This window comes from Cinclus cinclus, chromosome 4 (genome assembly GCF_963662255.1).
Source record: "Cinclus cinclus chromosome 4, bCinCin1.1, whole genome shotgun sequence".
NCBI classification, from domain to species: domain Eukaryota; kingdom Metazoa; phylum Chordata; class Aves; order Passeriformes; family Cinclidae; genus Cinclus; species Cinclus cinclus.
Window position 1 is genome coordinate 71,527,796 of NC_085049.1, and position 26,770 is coordinate 71,554,565.

Below are 26,770 nucleotides of genomic sequence, written 5' to 3' on the forward strand. Positions count from 1 at the left end.
GTATAGGTCTGGTTCTTATTTCCTATCCATTGAATGCACCAATTCACGGTTCCCAGGTAACTATATGTTTCTAAAAAACTTGGTCCCCAAATTGCTCCCCAATCATCTTCTAAAGACTGTGATTGCGTAATGTTTTGACATACTTCTTCATTTCTCGTGCGTTTTACCTGCATCCAAACCTTATTACAGGGTTCCTTTGTTGGTCCTTCCACAATGCATTTGTTCATTTTACTAACCCACGCATAGTAGCCTGGCATTTGCTGGCAATCTTTTTCCAACATATTCCTAATCAATTGGCATCCTTCCTTCTTTTCTACATACTCCTTTGGTATCAATTTACAACTCCAAGTAAAATCCACAAATGCCCTGGGTAAAGATTTTACTGGGATGATTCCCCACGGTATCGGCTCCCCGGCTGCCTGTGGTAAAGGTAAACAGGCTGTAATCGAGGAAACATTCTGCACTTTGCCAAAGTCCCGAATTAATCCTACTATCAAATTTTCCTGTTCCTGACTGCGGGGAAATGTTACATCTATGGCTCGAGTTCTTCTGTGAGTTCCTCTGATGCTATTAAGATAAACTGCAGTTATTGCATGTCCCCGCCCACTATAGACCCCACGTTGGCCAGTGATTCCATCTCTCAGATGCGACCAAGCCCTGACGTTTCGTATTCCAAAGTCACCCATTTCTCCACATGAGACTATACACAAGTATCTACTTCCGAATTTCCCAATCTTCAGATCAGTAATATTTAACCATCCTCCTCCCACGGTTCCTTCGGACCACCAGCTAACTCCTTCGCTGATTTGATTCCACATTCCCTGAGAATTTTCCCTCCACCACTTAACTTGTATCCCATATTCACACTCGTTTTCCAATCGGAAAGTACAATTCATTCGCAAAGGAGGACTGTCCCACATGTCTACATAGGTTGAGGTTGGAATGACCTCAACATCCCCCTTCTTGGTACCATCTCCTAATAATGACATTACCTGTAATTTCAAGTCACCGTAGTCGAAACTATCTCTGATCCAGACTCCACATAAATACTTGTCTTCAAATCCCGATGTTACATTTGTCAATTGTAGGGTAGTGTTTCCCATTTGTGTTTTCATATCCCAAGTTGTGACAATACCTGTGTCTACCCAATCCATATCCTTTTTCCATCTTACATTGACTTCTTCGGATCCAGCTCCCTGGTCATTGGTGAATGAACAAGTCAGATTTACATTCATTCCTTCAACCGCCATAGTCACCGGCTCTAGAACAGTAATAACAACAGATTCATGAGTTAAAGTTACTTGACATGACATGATCAGTCCAATAATTAAGATGTAGGCCTTGGGTCGGTGGGTTTGGCTCGAATAACCATCTTGGTGGAAGACAGTGGCTGCACTTCCCAATGAGTAAGGACTTTCTTGATCCGGGTGTAGTGGATCCAGTTGTTGATGCCCTCGACTTTTGCCACCGTGAAGGTTGTCATAATCACCTGACGTGGACCCTCCCATGATTCCTTCAAGGGGTCCGCGCTCCAGTTCTTTACATACACCCGATCTCCTGGTTGGATGTCATGGACTGGATTTTCCAGCGGCAGAGGGCGGTTCCACTGCAAAGCACCTCTCAAGGCTGTAAGAGTCTTGTTAAGAGATAGAACATAGTTAAAGAGCATTTGGTCCCCAACCACGTGAGGATCACCTTTTAACGTTGTTGCATGATATGGTCTGCCATATAGTATTTCATATGGACTTGCTCCTACTCTTTCCTTGGGTTTAATCCTGATTCTTAACAAAGCCAATGGTAATGCTTGCGGCCATTGAATCTTAGCTTCTTGACAGATTTTCTTAATCTGACCTTTCAATGTCTGATTCATTCTTTCTACCTGCCCACTTGATTGAGGTCTCCATGGGGTATGTAAATTCCATTTAACATCGAGCACTCGTGCTATGTTTTGTACTATTCCGGCCACAAAATGTGGTCCCCTATCTGATGAAATTCCCAGGGGTACTCCAAACCTAGGAATAATTTCCCTTAATAAAGTTTTGACCACCTCCTTAGCCTGGTTAGTTCTGCATGGAAAAGCCTTGGGCCATCCCGAAAAGGTACATACATATGCCAGAAGGTATCTGTACCCTTGAGCCCTGGGCAACTCTGAAAAGTCAACCTGCCAATAATCACCTGGCTCTGGTCCTACCTGTAATTTTCCTAATTGAATCTGCTTCCTTACTACGGGATTGTTCTTTATACAGACTGGGCACATTGCATTAACTCATTTAGCTAAAGTCAACATCTGGTTAGAAATGATTTCTTTCTTTAAAAATTTAACCAATACCTCTGCCCCCCAGTGGCATTTGTTGTGCTCTGCTTCTAAAATTATTTTCATGATCTTGACAGGTACTAATACTTGCCCTATGTCGGTCACATACCACCCTAACGCGTTCTTCTGGGCATTCACAAGTCTGGCCAGTCTTTCATCTTCTAAGGAGTAATTGGGCTTCTGCTCTAGGTGAGGAGTGACTGGGCTTACCTTTGTCGGAATCAATGCCAATTGTGTCCAAACCTCACGTGCCACTTTCCGAGCAGTAGCATCTGCTAGATTATTTCCTTGGAAGATTTTTCCTTCTTCCTTCTGATGTCCTCTCACATGCATTACTGCTACTGCAGCTGGTTTATGCACAGCATCCAAAAGAGATAGGATTTCGTTTCGATGTTTTATAGATGTCCCTTGAGAACTTAACAGTCCTCTTTCTTTCCATAATGCTCCATGGACATGCAGAACTCCAAATGCATATTTAGAGTCAGTCCATATATTTACCTTCTTTCCTTGACTCAAAACCAAGGCGCGAATCAAAGCCACAATCTCTGCTTTCTGCGCTGATGTTCCCGGGGTGAGGGCTTTAGCTTCCACGACCTGGAGGAGCGTTACCACCGCATAACCCGCATACCTGGTCCCATTCTCGACGAAACTGGATCCATCTGTAAACAGTTCCCAGTCCGGAGACTCCAATGGCACGTCTTTCAGGTCAGTGCGGCTAGCGAAGACTTGTTCAATGACTTCCACACAGTCGTGGGTCAATTCGCCTTCTTCCTGCTCACTGCGGAGAAATTCTGCTGGATTGATATGGTTAGTTACTTTTAGCTCAACATCATCTTGTTCCCTTAATATTGCTTGATATTGCAACATTCTACTGCAGGACAACCAATGCCCCCCTTTTTGTTCCAGAACTGTTATCACCATGTGAGGCACAAACACTTCTATTTTCTTACCCAAAGTCAATTTTCTTGATTCCTGAATCAATAGTACAGTAGCTGCCACGGCTCGCAAACAGGACGGCCATCCAGAGCTGACTGCATCTAGTTGTTTCGAAAAATAGCCGACCGGACGCTTCCATGATCCCAGCTTTTGTGTGAGTACTCCTAAAGCCAGTCTCTGTCTCTCATTTACATATAATTGAAAGTCCTTGGTTAAATTGGGTAGTCCCAATGCCGGGGCTTCTTTTAGTGCATGCTTTAGCCCTTGGAATGCATTCTGCTGTGGATTGTCCCACCGTAACCGTGTCTCTTTTAGTGCCTCATATAAGGGTTTGGCCAGGAGTCCGAAATTTGGGATCCACAGCCGGCACCATCCTACCATTCCTAGAAAGGATCTTATTTCCTGATGATTTTGGGGAATAGGTATGGTGCAGATGGCTTCAATTCTATTTGCCCCTAATCGCCTTAGTCCTTGTGTTATTTCACAGCCCAAATATAACACACTTGTCCGGATGAGCTGGGCCTTTTCTTTCGAGACCCGATATCCAGCCTGGCCTAGCATGTTCAATAAGCCTATAGTTAAATTTAGGCAAATGTCCCTTTCTTCTGTGGCCAAGAAAATGTCATCTACACATTGTAGTATTACATGAGAAAAGGGAGATTGTTTTACCTGTGTTGTTTTCCATTCTTCCAATTCCTTGGCTAACTGGTTCCCAAATATTGTGGGGGAATTCTTGAATCCTTGCGGAAGTCGTGTCCAAGTAAGCTGTTTCTTCTGACCAGAGTCAGGGTCTTCCCACTCGAATGCAAAATATTTCCTACTTTCAAATGCCAGAGGGATGCAGAAGAAAGCGTCTTTTAAATCAATTACTGTAAACCATTGAAATCTTTCAGACACAGATGTTAACAAAGTATAGGGGTTTGCCACCACTGGGTGGATATCCTTGGTTATATTATTTATAGCTCTCAGATCCTGAACTAGCCTATATTTACCATTAGGTTTTTGTACTGGAAAAATTGGGGTATTAAATTCTGATTCACATTCTTGCAAAATACCTTGGATTAAGAACTGAGCAATCATGGGGGCTACTCCTTTCCTAGCTTCTAACTTAATCGGATATTGTCTAATCCTTACCAGTTGGACTCCCTCCTTTAGCTCGACCACTACTGGTTGAGCTGCCTTAGATTTATCTGGAGTGCCGGTTTCCCAAACCCAAGGTACCACTGCCTGTTCAACCTCTTCGGGAATTGGGGTGGGTTCTACCTCCTTAATCACAAATAGTCTAGATATCTCTTTATCAGGAATTTCTAATTTCACTCGTCCTCCTTCAAATAATATTCTCACGTTTAGGAGGGATAACAGATCTCTTCCAAGCAGTGACTCTGGGCAATTAGGCATATACAGGAATTGATGGACAAATTCTTTTCCCCCTGTTGAGGGTTAGTTCTTTTTTTTTTTTTTTTTTTCCCTCTGTGGAATTTTCCCCATTGTCATGCTAAGATACCTGTTGACTGGGCCCGGGTGACAAGGAGGAGGGGACGGGAGGGAAGAAGCAAGCCCCGCGAGATTCAAACAGCCAGAAGAGGAAGCGGAAGGCTGGGCCTCGGCCCATTACCCCCGCGGAGTTTGGACGAGAAGGACGATCGCCGCCTGCCCTCCATCCCAGCGTCGGGAAACCACCATCGGACCCTGCCCGGCTGTCTTCTCGCTGTGAACTACCACCATCCAGCACTCTACTGAGCACCGGGACCGACACCGTGAGCGGAGAGCTCTCTCTCTCCATCTCTCTCTCCCCCTGGGACAGCTCTGCCATCACCCCCAGCCCTCCTGCGGCTCTGCGGGACCCGCCCGCCTCCAGCACCGGGAACTGCAGCTCAGGGAAAAGGTGCCTGCAGCCAAAAAACTCTGGGACTGAGTTACTGTTCTGTTTGTGGGTAATTTCATAGCTGTTGTTGTTCTTGTTTGTCTTGTTAGATATACTAGTAAAGAACTGTTATTCCTACCCCCATATCTTTACCTGAGAGCTCTCTTAATTCCAAAATTATAATAATCGGAAGAATCACATTTTCTTTCAGTCCAAGGGGAATCTTCTGCTTTCCTTGGCAAACACCTGTCCTTCAAACCAGGACAGATTTTGGCCACCCAACGTGGGGCCCGAGGGCATTGAGAGAAAAGGGTGAAAAAGGAATAACAGTTCTTGAGTTACCTCAGATTTGTGTTAGGTGGCATCATGTTGTCCAGCTTACCGTGGTTTGGGCTCCATGTGGCCACAGCACTATCTCTCCCATTTGCAATCCCTTACTTGAACATGGGTCCTATAACTCAGGCTGCTGTAACGATTATCCAGTTCCTTTTGTGGGCTGATAACGTGAGAAATTCATGGATTTTTAACTTCCTCTGGAAGGTGGGCACATGGATTCAGAGCTATCACACTCTAACTATATGTTTTTGGGGCTACTTTAATAATGGTACATACTGTGAGGATATGACACCAGGGAAAATTTTGTCCCAACCCCTTACACAGTTTTTTGGGTCTGCTCCACCAGCTTTTGAGGGGTTCAAATCTCTTCTAAGCAGTAATGATATCATACAGTGGCTGACATTGCTAATAGGCCTTGTAAACCTGTTCTATTTAACATTCCGAGATGAGGGGAGATTGACTTGGATGACAACCCTGATACGTCCCCCAAGGAATAGGGATCCTGCCCCAGAGCCTGGCCCTGCCCCAGAGCCTGGCTCTGCCCCAGAGACTAAGGACTCTGCCCCAGAGCCTGCCCCTGCCCCTGCCCCTGCCCCAGAGCCTAAGGATTCTGTCCCAGAGACTAAGGATTCTGTCCCAGAGCCTGCCCCTGCCCCTGTCCCAGAGACTAAGGATTCTGCCCCAGAGACTAAGGATTCTGCCCCAGAGGTTAAGGATGTTGCCCCTGAGCCTGATTCTGCCCCAGAGCTCACCTCAGAAAGGAACCATCCAGAGTGGGTGGGGTTTCTAGTGAAGGAGATGGGCCAAATGCTGAAGGAGTACCTTTCCCCACCTCTTGAGAAACTCTCCCTCTGCCTTAAAGAGGGAGAACCTGATGGTGCAGCAGTGGAACCCACAAATGTTACATCTCTCCAGGCTCCAGCTGAACTGCAAGGGCACTCACAGCCAGCAGCAGTTGCCCCCGTGGAAACTAGAAAGTCTAAGGTGAAAACAAAGCACCTAGAAATAATGATCAGAAAGCAGGGCCCTCACAACCATCAGGGGAGCCAGAGGTTGAGATCGTCACAGAGTCCCTGTCATACGAGAGTCTCCGTAATCTGCGTAAAGATGTTGTACGAAGGGGCCGTGAGGCTTTTACAACGTGGTTACTGCGGGTCTGGGACCTTGTGGGTACAGGTGTGCAGCTGGATGGTACTGAGGCAAGGAATTTGGGACCCCTAACCCAGGACTCAGGTGTGGATCACATATTCGTAAGGGAACGAGGCCCCCTTTCCCTCTGGGAGCGGCTTTTAATGAGTGTAAGAGAGAGGTTTGTCCATAGAGAGAGAATGCAGGAGCACCACCATAGAATGCGCTGGAAGACCGCTGAGGAGGGGATCCAACAGCTGAGAGAAGTAGCAATACTGGAGGTACTCTTTGGGAGGGGTGGACAACATGACAATGACCCCGACAAGGTCAGGTTCACAGGGCAGATGTTGTGGAATCTGGCACACCTGGGGCCATCTCAATACACCACATTCATTGCAGCCATTAATGCTGACACCAACCACGAGACAGTGGGTTCTGTTGCCGATAAGCTCAGAAATTTTGAGAGTATAATGAATGGCCCAATGCAGGCTCAGGTCTCTGCCGTGATTAGGGAACTCAGAGAGGAGTTCAAGGCGGAGATAAGAGGGGTGAGGGAGGAGATGAGGAAGGTCAATGCAGCACCAGTGCGAGTCACAGATCCCAGAGTTAGAGCCCAACGCCCCCCAGCTAAGGAGAGAGGATACACCCCACAAGCTGACCTGTGGTTCTTTCTGTGTGACCATGGGGAAGACATGAGGAGGTGGGATGGGAAACCCACTTCTGCCCTGGCAGCGCGGGTGCGTCAACTCAGGGAGGGGAACACTAACCAAAAGAGCTCCACTAAAGTGAAGGTAGCCTCAACTTCCCATAACCAAGATGCAGGGTACTACAAAAGGGAAGATAATTTGTTAGATCCCCTTGAGGGAACCTCCAACATGTATGCCCAGGAAGGAAATTATAACCAGTGCTAGAGGGGCCCTGCCTCTAGCCAGGGAGAGGCACGGGAAAACCGGGTCTTTTGGACGGTGTGGATCCGATGGCCTGGCACATCAGAGCCACAAAAACATAGGGCATTAGTTGACACTGGTTCACAGGTCACCCTAATACCATCAGAACATGTTGGGGAAGAGCCTGTTTCTATTGCTGGGGTGACAGGGGGATCACAGGAATTGACTTTGCTGGAGGCTGAGGTGAGCCTGACTGGGAAGGAGTGGCAGGAGCATCCAATTGTGACTGGCCCAGAGGCACCGTGTATTCTAGGCATAGACTTCCTGAGGAATGGCTATTACAAAGACCCAAAGGGACTCAGGTGGGCTTTTGGAATAGCTGCTATAGAGGCAGAAAATATTAAGCAATTGAACACCTTGCTTGGACTGTCGGAGAACCCATCTGTAGTGGGACTCCTGAAGGTGAAGGAGCAGCAAGTGCCAATTGCCACCTCGAGAGTGCACCACAGGCAGTACAGGACAAATCGAGATGCCGTGATCCCCATCCACAAGATGATCCGTGAGCTGGAGGGCCAAGGGGTGGTCAGCAAAACCCACTCACCCTTCAACAGCCCCATCTGGCCTGTGCGCAAGTCTGATGGAGAATGGAGATTGACTGTGGACTATCGTGCATTGAATGAAGTGACTCCACCGCTGAGCGCTGCCGTGCCGGACATGTTGGAACTCCAGTACGAGCTGGAGTCCAAGGCAGCAAAGTGGTACGCCACCATTGACATTGCCAATGCATTTTTCTCCATTCCTCTGGCAGCAGAGTGCAGGCCTCAGTTTGCTTCCACCTGGAGGGGCGTGCAGTACACCTGGAACCGACTGCCCCAGGGGTGGAAACACAGCCCCACCATCTGCCATGGACTGATCCAGGCTGCACTGGAAAAGGGTGAAGCTCCAGAACATCTGCAATACATTGATGACATCATTGTGTGGGGGAACACGGCAATGGAAATATTTGAGAAAGGAGAGAAGATCATCCAGATTCTGCTGGGAGCCGGTTTCGCCATCAAGAGGAGCAAAGTCAAAGGTCCTGCCCGAGAGATCCAGTTCCTGGGAGTAAAGTGGCAAGACGGGCGGCGCCAAATCCCCACTGAGGTCATCAATAAGATCACCGCGATGTCTCCACCAACCAACAAGAAGGAAACACAAGCTTTCGTAGGTGCCATAGGCTTTTGGAGAATGCACATTCCTGAGTACAGCCAGATCGTGAGCCCTCTCTACCTGGTCACCCGGAAGAAGAACGAATTCCACTGGGGCCCTGAGCAGCAGCAAGCCTTTGCCCAGATCAAGCAGGAGATCGCTCATGCTGTAGCCCTCGGCCCAGTCAGGACAGGACCAGAGGTGAAGAATGTGCTCTACTCTGCAGCCGGGAACAAGGGCTTGTCCTGGAGCCTTTGGCAGAAGGTACCTGGTGAGACCCGAGGCCGACCTCTGGGATTCTGGAGCCGAAGTTACAGAGGGTCTGAAGCCAACTACACCCCAACAGAGAAGGAGATCTTGGCCGCTTATGAAGGAGTTCAAGCTGCCTCAGAAGTGATTGGCACAGAAGCACAGCTCCTCCTGGCACCCCGACTACCAGTGCTGGGGTGGATGTTTAAAGGGAAGGTCCCCTCTACCCACCACGCCACCGATGCCACATGGAGCAAGTGGATTGCCCTCATCACACAGCGCGCCCGTGTCGGAAACCCAAATCGCCCTGGGATTTTGGAAATAATTACAAACTGGCCAGAAGGTGAAAATTTTGGTCTTGCCGATGAAGAGGAGCAAGAACAAGTGACCCGGGCTGATGAAGCCCCGCCATACAACCAACTGCCAGCAGATGAAACTCGCTACGCTCTTTTCACTGACGGTTCCTGTCGCATCGTGGGGATGAACCGGAAGTGGAAAGCAGCTGCTGCCCGATCCCAAAGAGTAAAACACAAATCAACAAAGTTGTTTTGTGCGGTGCTTTATTCAGGGCCCGGGGACCTGAGGACTAGCGTCCAAAGTCAAAGTCCCAACCCCTTAGTGAATCTTACACAGTTTTATACCCTTTTACAAATCTTGCTTCACCATGGCTACATGCTATGGTCCACATACTTCACATCAAAGGCAGCAGTCATTTTCGAGATAACATTTCTAAAGGTTATAACTCTTGCACGCCTGCCTAAGTTAAGACAATAAGATACCTTTCTAACGGTTATAAATCCTACATGCTTGTCTAAACTAGAACTATAGATTAATCCCACACCTGTTTATTGTACTTCATCAGTAAATTCCCTACTGTTCCTATAAATAACCAGTTGGTCCTTCTTCGCCCCACTGGCCCTTAACTCATTATTCTGTAGCTCAGCACATTCCCTGGCTTAGTTCCCAGGGCCTACCTTGCACTAGCTACAAACTGCAGCCTTAGCATTACTACCACTAACTATTAAATCTATATGTATATGCTAACAACTCCCCCTTTTGAGCATCCTTCAATCTTCTGCAAGGATGCTCAACTTCTTCCCTCCATTCTTCATGTAACCGTCTCTAAGCACGAAGGAGGCGGTGTGTTCCCAGCCGGTTGTCCGTTCCTGGTCATAGCCTTCATTATTCTCCGGGTATGAATTCCTTCTCTGGTGATTACTCCTAGAAGACATCTGTAAACTCCATACACAACTCCAATTAATATCAACAATATTATTGCATATTGAACAATTGAGGATATCCAACCAGAGACCTGGATCCCTAGAGAGCTGAATATTGCTCCAATCCAGTTATATTCCGCATCTTTTGCTATTTCCCTAGTTTTAGATTCAATATTCTCCAATTGATCTATATCTTTTTCTACTTCCTTTGTCACATTTGGGATATGAATACAGCAATGATCTGTCTTCCCATGCAGATATCCACAAACTCCATGCTCTCTTAGTAACAGCATATCTAATGCCATCCGGTTTTGCAATGTCATCCGAGTGGTTGCCTGTAATTGTGAATTTAAATCTTTAAATCCCTTCTTGGTGGCTGCTGCTAATCTTTCGGTCTGTCCCAGGAGTCTATACAACATTTCCCTATTTCGATATGTGGAGATAGGTGCAAATAAAGATTCTAGTGCCCATCCGAATTTTACTCCCCCTGACGGTTCATGCCACTCATTTTCTTCAATAATTTCATCTCCTATGTCTCTCCTTTGCCTGGCCTGTATTTCTTGTTTATTAAGTTTAGATTGTTTCCAGAATGGACATAAGGTAGGAACTCCTAAAGTTATTTGAGTTACCATCCCATCGATCGGTATATGAGTGGTCCATTTCCCATGTCCCATTACCCAGACCAAGTTACCAGGGCTTCTGATAGTGGTAGTTTTGCAATCTACTTGTTTGTTACCGGCCATCTCTCCCCTAATTGTATGATTGTACCCTCTACATTCACATCCCCACTTGAGTAACACTCTTATTGGTACCAAACCTATTTCTGCTTCAGGAGTATCACAAGTAATAACTCGTGAACAATTCCATACCTCTGTTGTCCCAGTTGATGTCCTCTGAGCTGTCTCTGTTGTTAATACTCTAGTATAGGTCTGGTTCTTATTTCCTATCCATTCAATGCACCAATTCACAGTTCCTAGGTAACTATATGTCTCTAATAAACTTGGTCCCCAAATTGCTCCCCAATCGTCTTCTAAAGACTGTGATTGCGTAATGTTTTGACATACTTCTTCATTTCTTGTGCGTTTTACCTGCATCCAAACCTTATTACAGGGTTCCCTTATTGGTCCTTCCACAATGCATTTGTTCATTTTACTAACCCACGCATAGTAGCCTGGCATTTGCTGGCAATCTTTTTCCAACATATTCCTAATTAATTGGCATCCTTCCATCTTTTCTACATACTCCTTTGGTATCAATTTACAACTCCAAGTAAAATCCACGAATGCCCTGGGTAAAGTTTTTACTGGGATGATTCCCCACGGTATCGGCTCCCCGGCTGCCTGTGGTAAAGGTAAACAAGCTGTAATCGAGGAAACATTCTGCACTTTACCAAAGTCCCGAATTAATCCTACTATCAAATTTTCCTGTTCCTGACTGCGGGGAAATGTTACATCTATGGCTCGAGTTCTTCTGTGAGTTCCTCTGATGCTATTAAGATAAACTGCAGTTATTGCATGTCCCTGCCCACTATAGACCCCACGTTGGCCAGTGATTCCACCTCTCAAATGCGACCAAGCCCTGACGTTTCGTATTCCAAAGTCACCCATTTCTCCACATGAGACTATACACAAGTATCTACTTCCGAATTTCCCAATCTTCAGATCAGTAATATTTAACCATCCTCCTCCCACGGTTCCTTCGGACCACCAGCTAACTCCTTCGCTGATTTGATTCCACATTCCCTGAGAATTTTCCCTCCACCACTTAACTTGTATCCCATATTCACACTCATTTTTCAATCGGAAAGTACAATTCATTCACAAAGGAGGACTGTCCCACATGTCTACATAGGTTGAGGTTGGAATGACCTCAACATCCCCCTTCTTGGTACCATCCCCTAATAATGACATTACCCGTAATTTCAAGTTACCGTAGTCGAAACTATCTCTGATCCAGACTCCACATAAATACTTGTCTTCAGATCCCGAAGTTACATTTATCAATTGTAGGGTAGTGTTTCCCATTTGTGTTTTCATATCCCAAGTTGTGACAATACCTGTGTCTACCCAATCCATATCCTTTTTCCATCTTACATTGACTTCTTCGGATCCAGCTCCCTGGTCATTGGTGAATGAACAAGTCAGATTTACATTCATTCCTTCAACCGCCATAGTCACCGGCTCTAGAACAGTAATCACAACAGATTCATGAGTTAAAGTTACTTGACATGACATGATCAGTCCAATGATTAAGATGTAGGCCTTGGGTCGGTGGGTTTGGCTCGAATAACCATCTTGGTGGAAGACAGTGGCTGCACTTCCCAATGAGTAGGGACTTTCTTGATCCTGGTGTAGTGGATCCAGTTGTTGATGCCCTCGACTTTTGCCACCGTGAAGGTTGTCATAATCACCTGACGTGGACCCTCCCATGATTCCTTCAAGGGGTCCGTGCTCCAGTTCTTTACATACACCCGATCTCCTGGTTGGATGTCATGGACTGGATTTTCCAGCGGCAGAGGGCGGTTCCACTGCAAAGCACCTCTCAAAGCTGTAAGAGTCTTGTTAAGAGATAGAACATAGTTAAAGAGCATTTGGTCCCCAACCACGTGAGGATCACCTTTTAATGTTGTTGCATGATATGGTCTGCCATATAGTATTTCATATGGACTTACTCCTACCTTTTCCCTGGGTTTAATCCTGATTCTTAACAAAGCCAATGGTAATGCTTGCGGCCATTGAATCTTAGCTTCTTGACAGATTTTCTTAATCTGACCTTTCAATGTCTGATTCATTCTTTCTACCTGCCCACTTGATTGAGGTCTCCATGGGGTATGTAAATTCCATTTAACATCGAGCACTCGTGCTATGTTTTGTACTATTCCGGCCACAAAATGTGGTCCCCTATCTGATGAAATTCCCAGGGGTACTCCAAACCTAGGAATAATTTCCCTTAATAAGGTTTTGACCACCTCCTTAGCCTGGTTAGTTCTGCACGGAAAAGCCTCGGGCCATCCCGAAAAAGTACATACATATACCAGAAGGTATCTGTACCCTTGAGCCCTGGGCAACTCTGAAAAGTCAACTTGCCAATAATCACCTGTGTCTGGTCCTACCTGTAATTTTCCTAATTGAATCTGCTTCCTTACTACAGGATTGTTCTTTATACAGACTGGGCACATTGCATTAACTCGTTTAGCTAAAGTCAACATCTGGTTAGAAATGATTTCTTTCTTTAAAAATTTAACCAATACCTCTGCCCCCCAGTGGCATTTGTTGTGTTCTGCTTCTAAAATTATTTTCATGATCTTGACAGGTACTAATACTTGCCCTATGTCGGTCACATACCACCCTAACGCGTTCTTCTGGGCATTCACAAGTCTGGCCAGTCTTTCATCTTCTAAGGAGTAATTGGGCTTCTGCTCTAGGTGAGGAGTGACTGGGCTTACCTTTGTCGGAATCAATGCCAATTGTGTCCAAACCTCACGTGCCACTTTCCGAGCAGTAGCATCTGCTAGATTATTTCCTTGGAAGATTTTTCCTTCTTCCTTCTGATGTCCTCTCACATGCATTACTGCTACTGCAGCTGGTTTATGCACAGCATCCAAAAGAGATAGGATTTCGTTTCGATGTTTTATAGATGTCCCTTGAGAACTTAACAGTCCTCTTTCTTTCCATAATGCTCCATGGACATGCAGAACTCCAAATGCATATTTAGAGTCAGTCCATATATTTACCTTCTTTCCTTGACTCAAAACCAAGGCGCGAATCAAAGCCACAATCTCTGCTTTCTGCGCTGATGTTCCCGGGGTGAGGGCTTTAGCTTCCACGACCTGGAGGAGCGTTACCACCGCATAACCCGCATACCTGGTCCCATTCTCGACGAAACTGGATCCATCTGTAAACAGTTCCCAGTCCGGAGACTCCAATGGCACGTCTTTCAGGTCAGTGCGGCTAGCGAAGACTTGTTCAATGACTTCCACACAGTCGTGGGTCAATTCGCCTTCTTCCTGCTCACTGCGGAGAAATTCTGCTGGATTGATATGGTTAGTTACTTTTAGCTCAACATCATCTTGTTCCCTTAATATTGCTTGATATTGCAACATTCTACTGCAGGACAACCAATGCCCCCCTTTTTGTTCCAGAACTGTTATCACCATGTGAGGCACAAACACTTCTATTTTCTTACCCAAAGTCAATTTTCTTGATTCCTGAATCAATAGTACAGTAGCTGCCACGGCTCGCAAACAGGACGGCCATCCAGAGCTGACTGCATCTAGTTGTTTCGAAAAATAGCCGACCGGACGCTTCCATGATCCCAACTTTTGCGTGAGTACTCCTAAAGCCAGTCTCTGTCTCTCATTTACATATAATTGAAAGTCCTTAGTTAAATCAGGTAGTCCCAATGCCGGGGCTTCTTTTAGTGCATGCTTTAGCCCTTGGAATGCATTCTGCTGTGGATTGTCCCACCGTAACCGTGTCTCTTTTAGTGCCTCATATAAGGGTTTGGCCAGGAGTCCGAAATTTGGGATCCACAGCCGGCACCATCCTACCATTCCTAGAAAGGATCTTAGTTCCTGATGATTTTGGGGAATAGGTATGGTGCAGATGGCTTCAATTCTATTTGCTCCTAATCGCCTTACTCCTTGTGTTATTTCACAGCCCAAATATAACACACTTGTCCGGATGAGTTGGGCCTTTTCTTTCGAGACCCGATATCCAGCCTGGCCTAGCATGTTCAATAAGCTTATAGTTAAATTTAGGCAAATGTCCCTTTCTTCTGTGGCCAGGAAAATGTCATCTACATATTGAAGTATTACATGAGAAAAGGGAGATTCTTTTACCTGTGTTGTTTTCCATTCCTCCAATTCCTTGGCTAACTGGTTCCCAAATATTGTGGGGGAATTCTTGAATCCTTGCGGAAGTCGTGTCCAAGTAAGCTGTTTCTTCCGGCCAGAGTCAGGGTCTTCCCACTCGAATGCAAAATATTTCCTACTTTCAAATGCCAGAGGGATGCAGAAGAAAGCGTCTTTTAAATCAATTACTGTAAACCATTGAAATCTTTCAGACACAGATGTTAACAAAGTATAGGGGTTTGCCACCACTGGGTGCATATCCTTGGTTATATTATTTATAGCTCTCAGATCCTGAACTAACCTATATTTACCATTAGGTTTTTGTACTGGAAAAATTGGGGTATTAAATTCTGACTCACATTCTTGCAAAATACCTTGGATTAAGAATTGAGCAATCATGGGGGCTACTCCTTTCCTAGCTTCTAACTTAATCGGATATTGTCTAATCCTTACCGGTTGGACTCCCTCTTTTAGCTCAACCACTACTGGTTGAGCTGCCTTAGACTTACCTGGAGTGCCGGTTTCCCAAACCCAAGGTACCACTGCCTGTTCAACCTCTTCAGGAATTGGGGTGGGCTCTACCTCCTTAATCACAAATAGTCTAGATATTTCTTTATCATGAATTTCTAATTTCACTCGTCCTCCTTCAAATAATATTCTCACATTTAGAAGAGATAACAGATCTCTTCCAAACAGTGACTCTGGGCAATTAGGCATATACAGGAATTGATGATCAAATTCTTTTCCTCCGAATTTTATGTCTAACGGCTGCAAAAATGTCCTCTCTTCTACTTGCCCAGTTGCCCCTATTACTTGAATTTTTGCATCACTTAATAACCCTAATTTTGTATTCAAAAGCGAATGTGTTGCTCCCGTATCAACTCTAAATTCTCGTTCTTGTCCCCCTACCTCCAATACTACCTTCAGATCCTGATCTAGTCAGCTCTGATTTTGATAGTTGCCTAACACAAATGCTTGAGCGACATCTACCGGCCCCGTGGTAGCTCCTGCGTTTCCCATAGGATTTACATTCCCCACATTACCCATTCCCCATTTGACTGGACATTCATTTTTCCAGTGACCTAACTGTCTGCAGAAAGCGCATTGATTAGGACCCAATTTTCCTTGCCCCCCGAAGGGATTTCCCAATCCTCCCATTGCTCCCCTTCCCAAATTCTGCTGAATTATGCCCCTTCCTCGACCCATACCACCCCGGCCCCGTCCTCGTCCCCTTGGGCTTCCTCCTGTAGCGTGTTGCAATACTGCTAAAATATTTGCCTGATGTCTCTTTGCTGTCTCTTTTTCTCTATTATTATATACCTTCCATGCCACTTCTAGCATTTTCTCTAGGTTCCGAGTGTCCTCCCCTTCTAACTTTTGCAGCTTTTTCCTAATATCATCCTGAGATTGCCCCATAAAAATCAAAGCCAACTGTAATTTCCCTGCCTCCCCATCAACCTCTAAATTAGTAAATCTGCGTGCAGTTTCCTTCAGCCGCTCCAGGAATGCTGACGGGGACTCACTTTTATCCTGTCTTATGGAATACAGTTTTGACCAATTCATTGTTTTTGGCATCCCCGTTCTAATCCCTTCTATTATTAATTCTTGATAAACTTGAAGTCTTTTCCAACCCCGACTGGTGTTAGGATCCCACCCGGGGTCGTCTCTCGGGACCAAGTCATTTAGAGTTCCATCCGTCATTTGTACCCTCAACATTTCCCTAGCTCGTTCTGTCATTGCCCGTAACACCATCTCTTTCTCGGTTGAATCCATCAAGGTATCTAGTAACACCTGTAAATCATTCCAATCAGGATTTTGTGTTTTTATTATCATTTTTACCACTCGAGCAACCTTGTCCGGATCCTCCCGGTATGACCCTGCTGCTTGTTTCCAAATTATCAGATCCCCAGGTGAGAACGGGACTTTAATAAACACCTTCTCACCCTGAGGTCCCATAGCTTCCCTTAAAGGGGCTATCAGTTGGGGTTTTTCCCTATTTTTCCTCCCTTGTCTAGTTCTTTCTGCAATAGGGGTTCTCGGTATATTACGGGTATGACCGGGAGATGGCTCCCCAGGACAAGGTATTATCGATTCCTGGGAGCCCTTCCCCATTTCTGGGGTTTGTATTATTTCTCTTTCTTCTTTATCACTATCTTCTTCTTCCGAAGCTAATTCTGCAGGAGGGGCACTAGGAGCTACAAGCAAAGATAGGTCCTCTTCCTGGCTTGTCAGTTTTGTCAAACAACCATTACACCTATTCCTTTGCCTACAACCTTGACAATTTTGTTCCTCTACCTGTAATACCATAATACCACATTCTTTCTGCCATTCGGGTTTGCCTTTTAGGGTATAAAACAAATCCAAATAAGGAATCTCATCCCATTTTTCATTTTCCTGTAAAAACTGCATTAACGGGGATATCACACCAGGGTCAATAGACCCATTAAGGGGCCACCCCGAACTTCCAGTTTCATATTGTGGCCACCAATGATTACAATAATCAATCATCCTTTCCCTTTTTAACTCTTGATGGAACCCTTCTCTTTTCCAACGCCCCAACAAACATCCTAACGGAGTATTTTCCGGAACCTTTTCATTAGATTGAACCAAAGCTTTAAACGTTTTAAATGGCATCATAATAACACAATCACACAATACTATCTCACAAACACACTTCCAACAGTCACGGCTACAACAGATATTGATTATCAAATTATTAACCAATAAACCAACGGATACTGATTATCGAATTATTAACCAACAAACCAACAGACACTGATTATCAAATCATCAACCAACAAACTAACAGACACTGATTATCAAATTATCAACCAACAAACCAACAGACAGTGATTATCAAATTACTAACCAATAAACCAACAGACACTAATTATCAAATTATTTAACCAACAAACCAACAGACAGTGATTATCAAATTATTAACCAATAAACCAATAACCAACCAAACTTGCCACTTCTCGACGCCGCGAGGGGCAAGTGCCGATCCTGCGCAGCTTTCGCCGCGTCTAACGGTCGGCGCCTAGGCTTTACCAACCAGAGACGTCTTCTGCCCAACCCTGCGAGGATCGCCGCCTCGACTTATCAGGCAGGCACCTAAACCAAATAATAAAGCACCTTCGGGCTTACCTGTTACAGTTGTCCGTCAGGCGCGGGGTCGGGCGCGGGTCGATGACTCCCCAGGAATCACCTGGTGCCGGCGTGGAGTGGATCAGCTCGCGAACCGCCCCAGCCACCTCCGGAGTCCTGCCGCGGTCGCCAAAAACTGCTGCCCGATCCCAAAGAGTAAAACACAAATCAACAAAGTTGTTTTGTGCGGTGCTTTATTCAGGGCCCGGGGACCTGAGGACTAGCGTCCAAAGTCAAAGTCCCAACCCCTTAGTGAATCTTACACAGTTTTATACCCTTTTACAAATCTTGCTTCACCATGGCTACATGCTATGGTCCACATACTTCACATCAAAGGCAGCAGTCATTTTCGAGATAACATTTCTAAAGGTTATAACTCTTGCACGCCTGCCTAAGTTAAGACAATAAGATAGCTTTCTAATGGTTATAAATCCTACATGCTTGTCTAAACTAGAACTATAGATTAATCCCACACCTGTTTATTGTACTTCATCAGTAAATTCCCTACTGTTCCTATAAATAACCAGTTGGTCCTTCTTCGCCCCACTGGCCCTTAACTCATTATTCTGTAGCTCAGCACATTCCCTGGCTTAGTTCCCAGGGCCTACCTTGCACTAGCTACAAACTGCAGCCTTAGCATTACTACCACTAACTATTAAATGTATATGTATATGCTAACACAGCCGTATGGAGCCCCACACGACAGGTTGCACAAGCTACTGAAGGAGAAGGTGGATCAAGTCAACTTGCTGAACTCAAAGCCGTTCAGCTGGCCCTGGACATTGCTGAAAGAGAAAAGTGGCCAAAGCTTTACCTTTACACTGATTCATGGATGGTAGCCAATGCTCTGTGGGGCTGGCTGGAAAGATGGAAAAAAGCTAACTGTCAACATAGGGGAAAACCAATCTGGGCTGCTGATGAGTGGAAAGACATTGCCAGTCGGGTAGAGAAGCTACCCATAAAGGTCTGTCATGTAGATGCCCATGTCCCCAAGAGTCGGGCTAATGAGGAGCACCAACACAATGAGCAAGTAGATCAGGCTGCAAGGATAGAGGTGTCACAGATAGACTTAGACTGGCAACACAAGGTAGAGTTGTTTCTGGCTCGATGGGCCCACGATGCTTCAGGTCATCAAGGTAGAGATGCTACCTATAAGTGGGCACGAGACCGAGGGGTGGATCTCACCATGGACAGTATTTCCCAGGTTGTCCATGACTGTGAGACGTGTGCTGCCATCAAGCAAGCCAAGCGAGTGAAGCCCCTCTGGTATGGGGGGCGGTGGTCCAAATATAAGTATGGGGAGGCCTGGCAGATTGACTACATCACACTGCCTCAGACACGCCAAGGCAAGCGCTACGTGCTGACCATGGTGGAAGCCACCACTGGATGGTTGGAGACCTACCCTGTGCCTCATGCCACTGCCCGCAACACCATCCTGGGCCTGGAAAAACAAGTCCTTTGGAGACATGGTACCCCTGAGAGAATTGAGTCAGACAATGGGACTCATTTCAAGAACAGCCTCATAAACACCTGGGCCAGAGAACACGGCATCGAGTGGGTGTACCACATTCCTTATCACGCACCAGCGGCTGGGAAAGTGGAACGGTGCAATGGGCTGCTTAAAACCACCTTGAAGGCACTGGGTTGGGGGACTTTCAAAAACTGGGAGATTAATCTACCAAAGGCCACATGGTTAGTGAACACCCGAGGTTCCACTAATCGAGCAGGCCCTGCCCAGTCTGAGCCCTTGAGAACACCAGATGGGGACAAGGTTCCAGTGGTGCACATGAGAGGTATGCTAGGAAAAACTGTTTGGGTGAACCCTGCCTCCAGCAAAGACAATCCAATTCGGGGGGTGGTTTTTGCTCAAGGGCCAGGGTGTACCTGGTGGATCATGCAAAGGGATGGAAAGACCAGATGCATACCCCAAGGAGACCTTGTTTTAGGGTGAACTACCTACAATACTGTTCCTGTATCTGTAACTGTATGGATGTCTATAATTTGAAGATTTTGATTTGGCATGATGGTAGGGGGAAATTCGGGGTGGATAATGTTGAGGGTTAGTTCTTTTTTTTTTTTTTTTTTTTTTTTTCCCCTCTGTGGAATTTTCCCCATTGTCATGCTAAGATACCTGTTGACTGGGCCCTGGTGACAAGGGGGAGGGGACGGGAGGGAAGAAGCAAGCCCCGCGAGATTCAAACAGCCAGAAGAGGAAGCGGAAGGCTGGGCCTCGGCCCATTTCCCCCGCGGAGTTCGGACGAGAAGGACGATCGCCGCCGGTGTCTCATCCCAGCGTCGGGAAACCACCATCGGACCCTGCCCGGCTGTCTTCTCGCTGTGAACTACCACCATCCAGCACTCTGCTGATCACCGGCACCCACACCGTGAGCGGAGAGCTCTCTCTCCATCTCTCTCTCCCCCCGGGACAGCTCTGCCATCACCCCCAGCCCTCCTGCGGCTCTGCGGGAGCTGCCCGCCTCCAGCACCGGGAACTGCAGCTCAGGGAAAAGGTGCCTGCAGCCAAAAAACTCTGGGACTGAATTACTGTTCTGTTTGTGGGTAATTTCATAGCTGTTGTTGTTCTTGTTTGTCTTGTTAGATATACTTGTAAAGAACTGTTATTCCTACCCCCATATCTTTGCCTGAGAGCTCTCTTAATTCCAAAATTATAATAATCGGAAGAATCACAATTCTTTTTTTTAAGTCCAAGGGGAAGCTTCTGCTTTCCTTGGCAAACACCTGTCCTTCAAACCAGGACACCCCCGAATTTTATGTCTAACGGCTGCAAAAATGTCCTCTCTTCTACTTGCCAGGTTGCCCCTATTACTTGAATTTTTGCATCACTTAATAACCCTAATTTTGTATTCAAAAGCGAATGTGTTGCTCCCGTATCCACTCTAAATTCTCGTTCTTGTCCCCCTACCTCCAATACTACCTTCAGATCCTGATCTAGTCAGCTCTGATTTTGATAGTTGCCTAACACAAATGCTTGAGCGACATCTACCGGCCCCGTGGTAGCTCCTGCGTTTCCCATAGGATTTACATTTCCACATTACCCATTCCCCATTTGACTAGACATTCATTTTTCCAGTGCCCTAACTGTCTGCAGAAAGCGCATTGATTAGGACCCAATTTTCCTTGCCCCCCGAAGGGATTTCCCAATCCTCCCATTGCTCCCCTTCCCAAATTCTGCTGAATTATGCCCCTTCCTCGACCCATACCACCCCAGCCCCGTCCTAGTCCTCTTGGTCTTCCTCCCGTAGCGTGTTGCAATACTGCTAAAATATTTGCCTGATGTCTCTTTGCTGTCTCTTTTTCTCTATTATTATATACCTCCCATGCCACTTCTAGCATTTTCTCTAGGTTCCGAGTGTCCTCCCCTTCTAACTTTTGCAGCTTTTTCCTAATATCATCCTGAGATTGCCCCATAAAAATCAAAGCCAACTGTAATTTCCCTGCCTCCCCGTCAACCTCTAAATTAGTAAATCTGCGTGCAGTTTCCTTCAGCCGTTCCAGGAATGCTGACGGGGACTCACTTTTATCCTGTCTTATGGAATACAATTTTGACCAATTCATTGTTTTTGGCATCCCCGTTCTAATCCCTTCTATTATTAATTCTTGATAAACTTGAAGTCTTTTCCAACCCCAATTGGTGTTAGGATCCCACCCGGGGTCGTCTCTCGGGACCAAGTCATTTAGAGTTCCATCCGTCATTTGTACCCTCAACATTTCCCTAGCTCGTTCTGTCATTGCCCGTAACACCATCTCTTTCTCGGTTGAATCCATCAAGGTATCTAGTAACACCTGTAAATCATTCCAATCAGGATTTTGTGTTTTTATTATCATTTTTACCACTCGAGCAACCTTGTCCGGATCCTCCCGGTATGACCCTGCTGCTTGTTTCCAAATTATCAGATCCCCAGGTGAGAACGGGACTTTAATAAACACCTTCTCACCCTGAGGTCCCATAGCTTCCCTTAAAGGGGCTATCAGTTGGGGTTTTTCCCTATTTTTCCTCCCTTGTCTAGTTCTTTCTTCAATAGGGGTTCTCGGTATATTACGGGTATGACCAGGAGATGGCTCCCCAGGACAAGGTATTATCGATTCCTGGGAGCCCTTCCCCATTTCTGGGGTTTGTATTATTTCTCTTTCTTCTTTATCACTATCTTCTTCTTCCGAAGCTAATTCTGCAGGAGGGGCACTAGGAGCTACGAGCAAAGATAGGTCCTCTTCCTGGCTTGTCAGTTTTGTCAAGCAACCATTACACCTATTCCTTTGCCTACAACCTTGACAATTTTGTTCCTCTACCTGTAATACCATAATACCACATTCTTTCTGCCATTCGGGTTTGCCTTTTAGGGTATAAAACAAATCCAAATAAGGACTCTCATCCCATTTTTCATTTTCCCGTAAAAACTGCATTAATAGGGATATCACACCAGGGTCAATAGACCCATTGAGGGGCCACCCCGAACTTCCAGTTTCATATTGTGGCCACCAATGATTACAATAGTCAATCATCCTTTCCCTTTTTAACTCTTGATGGAACCCTTCTCTTTTCCAACGCCCCAACAAACATCCTAACGGAGTATTTTCCGGAACTTTTTCATTAGATTGAACCAAAGCTTTAAACGTTTTAAATGGCATCATAATAACACAATCACACAATACTATCTCACAAACACACTTCCAACAGTCACAGCTACAACAGATACTGATTATCAAATTATTAACCAATAAAACAATAACCAACCAAACTTGCCACTTCTCGACGCCGCGAGGGGCAAGTGCCGATCCTGTGCAGCTTTCACCGCGTCTAACGGTCGGCGCCTAGGCTTTACCAACCAGAGACGTCTTCTGCCCAACCCTGCGAGGATCGCCGCCTCGACTTATCAGGCAGGCACCCAAACCAGATAATAAAGCACCTTCGGGCTTACGTGTTACAGTTGTCCGTCAGGCGCGGGGTCGGGCGAGGGTCGATGACTCCCCAGGAATCACCTGGTGCCGGCGTGGAGTGGATCAGCTCGCGAACCGCCCCAGCCACCTCCGGAGTCCTGCCGCGGTCGCCAAAAACTGCTGCCCGATCCCAAAGAGTAAAACACAAATCAACAAAGTTGTTTTGTGCGGTGCTTTATTCAGGGCCCGGGGACCTGAGGACTACCGTCCAAAGTCAAAGTCCCAACCCGTTACTGAATCTTACACAGTTTTATACCCTTTTACAAATCTTGCTTCACCATGGCTACATGCTATGGTCCACATACTTCACATCAAAGGCAGCATTCATTTTCGAGATAACATTTCTAAAGGTTATAACTCTTGCACGCCTGCCTAAGTTAAGACAATAAGATACCTTTCTAATGGTTATAAATCCTACATGCTTGTCTAAACTAAAACTATAGATTAATCCCGCACCTGTTTATTGTACTTCATCAGTAAGATCCTTACTGCTCCTACAAACGAACACTTGGTCCTTCTTTGCTCAACTGGCCCTTAACTCATTATTCTGTAGTTCAGCACATTCCCAGGCTCAGTTCCCAGGGCCTACCTTATACTAGCTGCAAACTGCAGCCTTAGCATTGCAACCACTAGCTATTAAATCTATATGTATACGCTAACAACACCATGGAGGCCAAGAATCAAATGATTCATTGTGAAATGAAGTGGCCTAAAAGGGCATGGGATGCATTGTGACACCACAGAGGTTAAGAGAAGCAAGGAACCATTGTGACCCAATGGAGGCTAACAATCTAATGATACATTGTGACACCAGGGGGACAAAAGGGCCAGGTATGGATTGTTAGAGCATAGGGCCCAATAGAATCAAGGAACTATTATGCCAATATGGAGGCAAAGAATCAAATGATTCATTGTGACATCAAGTGTCCTAAAAGGGCATGGGTTGCGTTGTGACACCACGGAGGTTTTGAGATGCAAGGAACCATTGTGCCCCAATGCAGGTTAACAATCTAATGATCCCTTGTGACACCAATGGGCCCAAAAGGGCCAGAGATGGATTGTTAGAGCATAGGGCCCAATAGAATCAAGGAACTATTATGCCACCATGGAGGCCAAGAATCAAATGATTCATTGTGACTTCAAGTGGCCCAAAAGGTCATGGGAGGCATTGTGACACCACAGCGGCTAAGAAATGCAAAGAACCATTGTGACCCAATGGAGGCTAACAATCTAATTATCCCTTGTCACACAAGGTGTTGTAAAAGGGCCAGGGATGAATTGTTACAGCATGGGGCCAAATAAAAACATGGAACAATAATGACACCCTGGAGGCCAAGAATCAAATGATTCATTGTGACATCATGTAGCCCAAAAGGGCATGGGAGGCATTGTGACAGCACAGCGGCTAAGAGAAGCAAGGAACCATTGTGACCCAATGGAGGCTAACAATTTAAAGATCCCTTGTGACACCAATGGGCCTAAAAGTGCCAGGGATTAATTGTTACAGCACGGGGACCAATAGATGCAAGGATTTATTATGCCACCATGGAGGCCAAGAATCAAATAATTCATTGTGACATCATGTGGCCTAAAAGGGCATGGGATGCATTGTGACAGCACAGGGGTTAAGAGAAGCAAGGATCCATTGTGACCCAATGGAGGCCAATAATCCCAGGATCACTTTTGACCCCAGGGGGCGTAAAAGGGCCAGGAAAGAATTGTGACAGCATGGGGCCCAATAGATACAAGGAACTATTATGACACCATGGAGGCCAAGAATCAAATGATTCACTGTGACATCAAGTGGCCTAAAAGGGCATTGGATGCATTTTGACGCCACAGGGGTTAACAGAAGCAAGGAACCATTGTGACCCAATGCAGGCTAACATTCTAATGATCCCTTGTGACGCCAATGGGCCTAAAAGGTCCAGGGATAAATTGTTACAGCATGGGGGCCAATAGAAGCTAAGAAGTATAAGGACACCATGGACACCAACCATCAAATGATTCATTGTGACATCATGTGGCCTAAAAGGGCATGGGATGCATTGTGACAGCACAGGGGTTAAGAGAAGCAAGGAACCATTGTGACCCAATGCAGGCTAACAATCTTATGATCCCTTGTGACACCAATGGGCCTAAAAGGGACAGAGATGTATTGTTACAGCATGGGGCACAATAGAAGCAAGGATCTATTATGCCACCATGGAGGCCAAGAATCAAATGATTCATTGTGACATGAAGTTGCCTAAATGGGCATGGGATGCATTGTGACAGCACAGGGGTTAAGAGAAGCAAGGAACCATTGTGACCCAAAGGAGGCTAACAATCTAATGATCCATTGTGCCACCAGGGGGCCCAAAAGGGCCAGTGATGGATTTTTACAGCATGGGGCCCAATAGAAGCAAAGAACTATAAGGACACCATGGACACCAACCATCAAATGATTCATTGTGACATCAAGTGGCCCAAAAGGGCATGGGATGCATTGTGACACCACGGAGGTTAAGAGAAGCAAGGAACCATTGTGACCCAATGCAGGCTAACAATCTAATGATCCCTTTTGACACCAATGGGCCCAAAAGTGCCAGAGATGTATTGTTATAGCATGGGGCACAATAGAAGCAAGGAACTATTATGCCACCATGGAGGCCAAGAATCAAATGATTCATTGTGACATCAAGTGGCCTAAAAGGGAATGGGATGCATTGTGACACCACGGAGGTTAAGAGAAGCAAGGAACCATTGTGACCCAATGCAGGCTAACAATCTAATGATCCCTTCTGACACTAGGGGGCCCAAAAGGGCCAGGGATTAATTGTGAAAGCATGGGTCCCAAAGGAAGCAAGGAAGTATTAGACACCATGGAGGCCAAGAATCAAATGTTTCATTGTGGCATGAAGTGGACTAAAAGGGCATGGAATGCATTGCGTCACCATAGAGTTTATGAGATGCAAGGAACCATTGTGACCCAATGCAGGCTAACAATCTAATGATCCCTTGTGACACCAGGGGGCCCAAAAGGGGCAGGGATGAATTCTGACAGCACCGGGACCAATAGAAACAAGGATCTATTATGCCGCCATGGAGGCCAAGAATCAAATGATTCATTGTGACATCAAGTGGCCTAAAAGGCCATGGGATGCATTGTGACACCACAGGGGTTAAGAGAAGTAAGGAAACATTGTGACCCAATGCAGGCTAACAATCTAATGATCCATTGTGACACCAGGGGTTGTAATAGGGCCAGGGATGAACTGTGAAAGCATGGGGCACAATAAAAACATGGAAATATTATGACACCACAGAGGCCAAGAATCAAATGATCCCTTGTGACACCAATGGGCCTAAAAGCGGCAGGGATGTATTGTGAAAGCATGGGGCCCAATTAAACCTGGTACAATTATGCCACCATGGAGGCCAAGAATCAAATGATTCATTGTGACACCAAGTGGCCTAAAAGGGCATGGGATGCATTGTGACAGCACAGGGGTTAAGAGAAGCAAGGAACCATTGTGACTCAATGCAGGCTAACAATCTAATGATCCCTTGTGGCACCAGGGGCCGTAAAAAGTGCCAGGGATGGATTGTTACAGCACGGGGACCAATAGAAGCAAGGATCTATTATGCCACCATGGAGGCCAAGAATCAAATGATTCATTATGACATCAAGTGGCCTAAAAGGGCATGGGA

At 45.9% G+C, this 26,770-nt stretch overlaps 1 protein-coding gene across 1 annotated transcript; it reads right to left on the minus strand.

The window, feature by feature from the left end:
- Window positions 1-1,327: 1,327 nt before the first annotated feature.
- Window positions 1,328-23,698, minus strand: LOC134043853 (uncharacterized). The gene is made up of 9 exons (XM_062492587.1): window positions 23,667-23,698; window positions 23,059-23,175; window positions 18,122-18,238; window positions 17,938-18,014; window positions 14,309-15,483; window positions 13,986-14,128; window positions 2,943-3,092; window positions 2,192-2,247; window positions 1,328-1,575 (listed from the first exon to the last, which is right to left on the minus strand). Exons 1-9 carry the CDS (start codon window positions 23,696-23,698, stop codon window positions 1,328-1,330), a joined length of 2,115 nt encoding a protein of 704 aa, XP_062348571.1.
- Between the last annotated feature and the right edge of the window lie 3,072 nt (window positions 23,699-26,770).

Bases quoted from the DNA above. Each gene is read 5' to 3' on its own strand.
- LOC134043853 (XM_062492587.1), bottom strand. From the start codon at position 23,698: ATGCTAAGGCTGCAGTTTGCAGCTAGTATAAG. The intron at 15,484-17,937 runs GTTGGTTATTGG...CCGGCACTCCAG, and splicing joins GTCGAGAAGTGGCAAGTTTG to GTAAGTCTAAGGCAGCTCAA. The intron at 14,129-14,308 runs GGTAAGAAAATA...CGCAGTGAGCAG, and splicing joins AATCAAGAAAATTGACTTTG to GAAGAAGGCGAATTGACCCA.